The following is a 9,305-nucleotide window of genomic DNA, read 5'->3' as shown; positions in this document are numbered from 1 at the left end:
TTTGAGAATGATGATGGCAACAAATGTACAAATGTGCTTGACACAATGGATGTATGTATGGATTGTGGTAAGAACTGTATGAGCGCCCAATAAAATGATTTTTTAAAAAAATGCAACGTGAGAAAAAACAAACAGTACTCAGTTATTTGGAGGGCTAGAAGCCCATCTTTCCAAAAAGAGTGTTGTATATTTTACTGTCTAGGGTCTCTCACTAAACACTTCATGACACTTTCATTACTTTTCATTCTAATTAAGCTTGACTATCACTTTTCACATTAACAGCCCCTCAAGAGCAGCAAACTAAAGAAAATTCTGAAGGAACTATTCAAAGTGGGCACACTGTTGCATTAGTAACAGTTGACCATTCAAGAGTCTGTAATGTGTGTGTGTCTATGTATATTTTTATATATACATTTTATACACACATACACACATCCATCTATTTATATAAATATATTTCCTCAAAACTCCCAAATTAGGAATGTGGCAATCAGTATAATTACCACAGTAAAAGAGGCTCATGATGAAGGCCATCTGCCATTGAAAAAAAAAAGGCATACATGATAGTCTTTGCTGGAATCCTGCCTGGCGCAAACAATGAAATGCTTCACTACTCCCAAAGGTTACCAGTCTGAACCCACCCAGGAGCCTCACAACAGAGGTCTGGTGGTATGTGGAGGAGTTTGACTCTAAACACATGGAGTCACCATGAGCTGGAACCTATGTAATCACCACCACCACCCCATAACCACCAGCACCACCACCATCACCACCAAGACAACCACCAACCACGACCACCACCACTGGCACCCACCAATCACCAACCACTACCACTGTCTTTGTTTAAAGAGGAAGAATGTGTAATATAGACTCTGATACAATTATTTCGGTACTTGAAGGAAGCGGCATCATCATGTACAATAAATCATTAAGTAATGCTTTATTTAATGTTGGCCCCTCCTCCTCCCAAATAAAAAGTACTTAACTTAGCTCTAATTAGTGGTTTCAGGTTCATTCTCCTGTGGTGCTAGCACATATATTCACACCCTTGCCAGAGTTTCAAGGTAAGCAGGAGTTACCTCCTTGTCCCCAGACTTCGGATTTGCCGATGTGACTTGCTTTGATCCAGCAGATGTCAGTGGATGTTGCTGAAAATATAAGTTTGTGACAGGCTCGCAGAGGGGAACCTACATTCCAGTGCTCCTGCCTTCTGCCATAGAGTCTGCTGCCAAGTTAGCTGCCGGCTCAACACAAACTATCCTGATTCTTTTAAAATGGTACTAAAAAAAATTCTTGCCTTAACCAACAACTTCGAAATATTTGATTAATGCCAACATAAGGTGAAGCTTCTGAAATGCAGGCTGAAATGGGAATCCTATCGTGCTGCTTCCAAACAGATTTCACTTAAAGACATCGAACCATTTTGGTTTTGCAAGTAAGAAACAGTTCTTAGAGCTCTCTAGGGAATGAGTTGTGCCACCCTTCCTGTGTATCTCATTTATTTGCTTCATTTTTATATGCATTCAATTATGAGAAGATTGATCGTTCTAACAAATTGATTAAAATACTGTGTTGAAGAGTCCTGGGGCACTTACACCTATTTTGTGAGTCAACTTTTTAGATTAGTGTATTGATGAATTGGATATTCCCAGAGCAGATAAGATGGAGAAAACAGTGGACTCCACGTTAAGTTCCAAATATTGTTTTTAAGAAAAACATGAAAAAGTTAGAAGCTGCTAGCAGTACAAACTAGTCTGGCAAAGCCACAAAAACCAAAAAGGCACACCTCAGATTTAATATCTAAAGTAAATGCTGCTAGTTATCTACTGAAGACAATGTAAGTGATCGCACGCTGCCTTTTAAATGATTATGAAACCCCAGCTGGAATGATCCGATTTGATACTTTTAATAGAAGAGCCCTTGCTTTTTTCCACCTGGTATGTGGCCAAGGGAATAGAGTTAAATTTAGGGCCTCATGAAATTAACATATAAATAAATACCACGTCTCCCACTTAGCTGTGTATGGAGCTTCACGTTTTACATGTCCAGTCTCTTTGAATAGTGCCCTTCCAAATGGAAACACCTGGAGAATAAATAGTCCTTAAACACTCTCCTGGTGCTAAAGATAACTGCAAGCATTTTGTAGATAAAAACTTATTTAAGACAAAATTAAAATTAAATGGGAATAAAAAGTAGCCCCTTCTCACACGCAACCCATTTCTATCCACACTATTTTCTAAACCAAAAATTCTGGCACGTGGTAAGTTGGCCCACTACCTAAGCAGCTGCTCTTAAAAAATTCATGTGAATGACCTCATACTTCATTGGGCTCACATTTCTAGAGTAAGTTAAAAATACAACATTTTTCATCTTATTTACTCAAAGAATCCACCAGAATTGGGTGAGATCTTGTTTATGAACTGATCATTTTAATCATTAATAGAAGGCCAAGACTGTGCTTTTCAAAGTTTCCCCTTCGAATTAGACTAAGCAGCTAGGTATAAAGAGGAAAGAGGTCCTGAAGAGTTTAGGGAAACAACACAGCTGCCAGCCTACACATATTATTTTCATTATAAAGGAGAATATACACTATGGATTTAGCTGAGGAATGGGAATTGATCGTAGTGCCACAAAAAGCACAATGTTCTCTCTAACCTTGGTGTTAACAGCACGGGGTCAGAGGTTGGTAGAGCAATTGCTGGACCAGAGAACTAGATGAGAGTGGCTAAGGGTTAGTGAGAGTAGTTCTCCGAGTGGCACATGAAGTTATATTGGGTAACAGGAGGGGGGGGGGGGCAAAAATATTGGGACATAAAAGGCAGAGTGATCAAAAGTCCACAAAAGTCTGTTTTCTTTTTGTAACTACTGTGATTTGGGTGAAAGTTTACAGAGCAAATTGGTCTTCAAACCACATGGTTTCAAGACATCGACTGCAGCCCCTACAATGTAACAGCACTCCCCACCCGCTCCTGCGGCTTTCAGTTTCCGAAGGTCCCTCTTTCCAATCCCTTTAAGCCTTCTGAGCTTTATCCTGGGACACATGATTTTCTTTGGGTTGACAGTTATAACACGGTGCATACCTTCCAGTTTTATTGGAAGGTATGCACCTTCAAGGCTTGTCTAGTATTTGACTGGAAGTTGAGCCATGGGGGTGAGTCAGTTTCAGGCCTGAAGGGTATCTCTCAGGGCCGTAGCATCTCTCAACCATTCTACAAAAAATTATCAGCCTAACTCTTCCAATGCTTATATGCCCCAAGCAAAGTGCAGGTTGTTCTCAAGGTAAAGTGTTATATTTATTACAGTATTTATGCATTTAACTACTCAACAAAATAAAACTGTTCTATCCACTTTTTAAAAAAGTGGTTTTAAAAAAAATGTGTCACTGATGGGTTTTTGAGCACTGTCCACGACATGAACTCTATCTCCCCCATAAAGCCTATGTTTTTTAGTGCATATTTTGTAAGAAATGGTGATTTGTAGGAAGGAATGCTTATTATATTGTATCACAGCAGAACTGAATGCATGTTAGAACCTACCTACAAAAAACTACCCTGAAAGGACATCAAGATCTCTCTTTCCTTACTGATGATAGAGCAGTTCCTGGAGGGCTGTAGTTTGTACAAGTGCGTAAGAAAATACGTGCGCATGCAGGCATCAGAACTAGTGCTTCCCAACGTGGCAACGATGCCTTGTGGGCAGCTGGAACCATTTTTGGAGCGGAGAGGGAATGAGGGACTGCAAAAGCAGATATATAAATTTGATCCTGGATTATAGATTATAATATAAAAATTTTTAATCACTAGAGGTGCTGGGAAATTTTTTTTCTGAAAACAAACAAACCAAGTTTGGAAATTCAAGGCCAAATACGTATGTTTGGGAATCTGTGAGTTAAGGGAACAGTATAGGTTATCTAGCCAATCTCTTTCACTTTCTTCTCGCTTCCAAAACCTTAGCACAGGATACATTCCTGCCAGTGGTTTTATTTTGTATAGCAGATACAATTATCACCATGTTGGGTGCCTTTGTGCTTAAATTCTCATAATGGCAGTATTAAGAATATGCACTGTTAGGGACGGGGCAGATGGTAAGGGAAAGGGGCAAAAACTTGAACAGGAATAAACGAGGCCACTAAATATTAGGTTTTCTGAGTAATGCTTCTTTTTCACTTTGATAATTATTGCTTTCAAGTATTTTCATTATTGAAGTTATTCAGGAAAAATTAGGGTCAGTGAAAACACGAAGCTTTTTAGCTTCTAAACCCTCTCATCCCATTTTTATAGCATGGCTTTTAACAATGGAGAGATTCCTTAGGAAGGCAAGCACCATTCTATGGATCAAATTCATTAGTATTACTCTAAGTTAAAATGTATAAATTCTTCCTTTGGATATATTTTTAACATCAATTTATAACAAACAAAAAATGTATGCCTTTCACCTATTTTCATTATTATTATTTTACCTGCTTTGACTCAATAACTTAGAATTAAAAGAATCAATTACTGTTACCCCCTAAGAAACAAAATACTCTAATTATTTTTTGAGAATATATATCAGAATGAGCCGTACACACTAGAAAACATAGAAGAAATCTTTTTGAAAGCAAAGAATCTTCCTGAAATATCAGCACATTTCAATGCTATCCAAGCTGTTTTCTGAGTCGAGCTGTACTGTGGCAGGCTTTGAAATAACACTGTGACCTTGGCCCACTGAGAAAAGGCGACCCAGAGGGAGCCCTGGAATCAGAGAGGTCTCAGTCAAATTATTTAACTGTTTGATTTCCTCCCCTGTAAAAATGATTAACAACCAACTCAGGTAGTACACAGCTAAGGGCCTGGCTGCTAACCGATAGGTTGGTACTTCAAACTCACACACTGGTTCCAACGAAAGGTGACCAGACAATCTGCTTCCATAATGACTCCAGCCAAGCTATCCACCCGCTAGGCTGGTTCCCAGCTGGGTTAACTGAGGGCACAAAACCACAACAGTTCCAAGGGAGGATAACAAGAACAGCTCGAAAGTACGAAGTAAAGGTTTACAAACAGAATATTTCATGAGTCTCTGGTCTCTTTGGCATTTTACTGCACCCTTCACAGCTCACTGGTGCTTTGTAAAAATAAAAGGTTTAAGTCATCCTAGTAAGTCTCTCAGAACTTTAGTCAGCTAATTTTTCTTTATTCCAAATCCCAAGAAGTTCAAAATAAACTTGGTAAGAAATATGTACCACTCTACATGGCACAGCTCAAATTACTCTAAAATCACATGAAATAATTTAACTGGATTTCATTTGGAGAATGAATATTCCTAAAAAAGTTCTCTGATGACCAAACAAGCACAACTAACTTACCATTTTTAAACTAAGAAGTCTTTAAACTCGGTGCCATCGACTCAATAGATCCTGTGGGTTTCCAAGACCGTAACTTTTTTTTTTTTTTTAACTTTAAGAAATCACTTTATCGGGGGCTTTTACAGCTCTTATAACAACCTATACATCAATTATATCAAGCATACTTGTACATATTTGCCATCATCATTTCCAAAACATTTTCTTTCTACTTGAGCCTTAGGTATCAGCTCTTCTCCCCTCCCCCCCTTGTGAACCCTTGATAATTTATATTCTTTTTATTTTCATATTTTACATCATCTGCTGTCTCCCTTCACTCACGTTTCTGTTGTTTGTCCCCCTGGAGGTATATGTATGCATATGTTATACATCAACCATTTCCATCGGTTCCCCCTTTCTCCCCAAGACTGTAACTATTTACAGGAGTAGAAAGCCCAATCTTTCTCCCTCAGAGAAAGGTGGTTTCGAATTGCTAACCATGAGGATCATAGCCCAATGTGTAACCGCTATACTACCAGGGCTCCTGTCTTGTCAATTTTCCTTTCACAAGGTAGAAGTGGTTAATACAACTGCTTTTAATTACTCAGCCTTGATTACTTTACATATTAATGCCAGAAATTAAGTGATTATAATCTAAGCACCATATGTAGAGCCTAATGTACAAAATTATCTTCATTCAATTGTACACAGCAAAGCTCTACTATGTAAGCATACATACTGTTGCTGTTAATGCTGTCTAGTCAGTTCGGACTCATAATGATCCTAATGTGGTAGTTACATATCTGGTGTCAATTTGAGAGGATTACGAGTGAAGGGGTAGAGTCTGGCCTGTCAATCAAGATATATTGAGGCCTGTGTGGTCATGGCCTTCTCTTGAGAATTCTGGGAACTCCTGCATTTCCTCCTTGGAGGCGGGAGACACTTCTCTCTCTCTGCTCACTCCCTGAGAGCCACTCTACTGACAAGATGCATGATGCTACGCCCTGGGAGCTGGAGAAGTCACATGACCTACCCTGATGCAACCACACCTCTGGAACCACAGAAGCCACAGAGACCCCTTGTTAGTGCTGAGATGCTTACAACGCCACTGGATCTACAAGACTTCCAACCCACTGGCCTGTGATCCTCCTATGTTCGACATCATTGCATGTATTTCATGAGTATGAAGAGGACTACATAGATTGGTATTGGACATATGGGCTAATATGGGACTTATGGACTTGATCTGGACTGGGCTAGGATGTTTTCTCAATATTCATTGCTCTTGTATATAAACCTTTCTTTTTTTTTTTTATAAACCTCTTTCTTAAACGCATCCGAATGTCTATATATTTGTTTCTATAGTCTGCCCAGACTTACACACCCTGTATACAACAAAACGAAACATTTACAATTGTTGTTGTGTTTGTGCCCATTGTTGTTGCCATTGTATCAATCCATCTCTTTAGGGTCTTCCTCTCTTCAGATGACCCTCTGCTTACCAAGCATGAAGGCCTGCTTAAACGGGACTAGTCCCTCCTGTTTATGCACTTAGAGATTACATAAGAGGGAACCTTCTAAAAGTTCATGGAAAATGACAAAAGATAAAAAGAAAAAAGAAAAAATATAAACTTAATTTCTCAACATAAGTCCCATCAAGTTCAAGACATTTTGTAAGTGATGATGTCAGTCATTTTGGCCTCCCCTAAAGAACCTTGAAAATTTAACAAAGTCAGTACTGTTTTCTTTTTCTTTAACATTATTAACTGAAGAAATGTGGAAGCTCTTTAAAGATATTTTTAGATGAGGCAACAAAAATAAGTCAGGAAGAGTCAAATCAGGACTGTAAAATGGATGCCTAATGATTCCCTGTCAAACATTTACAAAATTTGCTCGTTTGATGGGAGAAATAAGCAGGCGCACTGTATGGTGAAGAAGTTTCTTATAAAAACCAGTCATTTTCCTACTAAAGCTACGGTTCACTTTCTCAACACACTCTCATAATAAGCAGATATTAATGTTCTTTGGCCCTCCTGAAACACAACAGACACAATGCCTGAGTACCCCAAAACTATTACTACCGCCTTTCTTCTTCACTGGTTCATTTGTGCTTGAACTGGACCACCCCCGCCTCCCGGGGGTCATTGCTCTGATCACGCATTGTCTTCAGGACGCACTGGCAGAGCCAGGTTTCCTCTCTTGTTTTCTTCCCAGAAACGCTCCAGGTTTTCATCGGTTTCATTTTATTATGGTGGTATGCTTTCTTTATTTTTTGTGTGGGGTAATGCTTTTCTTTATATGAAAGTCAGGACAGGTAACAATTGAGACAGTAACTGAATCGATTAATAGTTTCTTAGGGTTATGGCAGGGAGATGGGGGCAATAATAAAAATGAAGAAAATGTTCTAAAATTGATAATGATGATTGCACAACTCTTTTTAATATATTTAAACCAGTGAATATGTGAATTATATGTCAATAAACTATTAAAATTTTTAAAAAGCAAAATAGAGAGACAAGAAAGAAGCTGTACCAGTGGAATATGTGTAAGATCCTTGTCTGAAGTGGAGGAGGCCGCAGAGGTCTTGGCACAGAGACAATGGCCCAGAATAAAGGAGCTATGTTTGCTGAGTCAGAGCAGAGAGGCAGAAGAGCTACATGGTTGAGATCGTGGGGTGGTGAGGCAGAGCACCAGGCAGACTTCCTGGCCAACAGAGCCAAGGGACCACGTGGCTAAGAGCCGAGGCAGGCAATGTTGTTGACCAAAGACTGTATCCTTAATGTTTTCTGATAATGGCTTGTAGAAACCTGTGAAGTTCCCTAATATACTCCCATAATCATGAATACCGTCTGTGAGTTCTATGTGACCATTACAACAGCTTATCAAATCCAGCAAAGAAGCAGCATGCTGTGGGAGGAATGGTTGGTATCAGAATAGGTTAAAGTAAGACTTTGAGGGGTAGAAAGTCATTTTTATACCTTCCTACTTTTGGGGTATCTTTTTAGTGGCAAAGTTAAAAGCTCTCATGTTATAAAAAATGTTCAACTTCCTTCTAGAGGGAATCCTTTGCAATATTGCATTTAAAATTTTACATGCTTCAATCATTCAGTTAGAAAACTTGTTGCTCACATTCAAATCCCAAACTGGGGGAGAAATTTAAGCTCAACAAAATAAATCTGCTCTGCTAGGTTGAGGCTGCCAGGCTTTTTATGACTCTGCTTGAGAGTCAATGTGACTTGTCTGTAGAGAGCGCTGCTTCAGCAATTCCAAATGAATTTCAAGTCTGTGCTCCATATTTCCTCTTTTGTAAGTTTAATGTATTCAACAACACGGAACTGACAATTTAAATAACTACATTTTTAAACAAACGAAGCATTGATGTTAATGTATGAAAATGGTCCAAACTCCTGGGAGTCTTGGTTCCCACCATTGTTTATTCTGACAACAGGATGTAATTGCTTACTTACTTGGCAGCAAATTTAACCATCTGCTTGCTTGCATGGTCTCCCACAGCCACAAGAGCCTGGACATTGAACTGCTGCTGTCGCAGGACTAGGAAACACTGCTTCCCTGCATAAGACAGAAAAGAGGCAAGTATGTTAAGGATAAGCTACTTAAGGTCTCTCTCTTTTTTTTACGTAAGGTCTTACATAGAAGAAAAATGCTTTCTCACTTTAAAAGCACACCAAATTTTACTGTGCACAGCAGACACCCACATACATGTGTATCTAGCTTCCACAGCTAAAAATAACTGCATGCAACTCACAGCTTCCAACTGCGAAAGAATGAGAGCCTACATTCACTCACTACCATTGGGTTGAGAGTTAAGCAGATCACTAATTCCAAAAAAGATAATAATTTGAGCATGGCAATGACTTCAAGCCAACGCAAACTCTGCCAGAGTTGATGTAGACTGACAGTGACCCCACAAGGTCAGGGTAGACCTGCCTCTGTGAATTTTGGAGACTAACTTTTTATGGGAATA

The 9,305-nt window shown here is 39.1% G+C and overlaps 1 protein-coding gene across 1 annotated transcript in view; it reads right to left on the bottom strand.

Moving 5' to 3' along the window:
• Window positions 1-9,305, bottom strand: part of DARS1 (aspartyl-tRNA synthetase 1) — an 83,252-nt gene that overhangs the window by 51,028 nt on the left and 22,919 nt on the right. Inside the window, exon 4 of the mRNA XM_013004987.2 lies at window positions 8,788-8,890. Within this exon, the coding sequence (XP_012860441.1) occupies window positions 8,788-8,890 (103 nt within the window). The remainder of the gene's footprint in view (window positions 1-8,787; window positions 8,891-9,305) is intronic.

The sequence above is a fragment of the Echinops telfairi genome, unplaced genomic scaffold, assembly GCF_000313985.2.
Source record: "Echinops telfairi isolate 266 unplaced genomic scaffold, ASM31398v2 ScPeMD7_4;HRSCAF=17, whole genome shotgun sequence".
Classification (NCBI taxonomy): Eukaryota; Metazoa; Chordata; class Mammalia; order Afrosoricida; family Tenrecidae; genus Echinops; species Echinops telfairi.
This window is presented reverse-complemented; position numbering and strand designations above follow the sequence as displayed.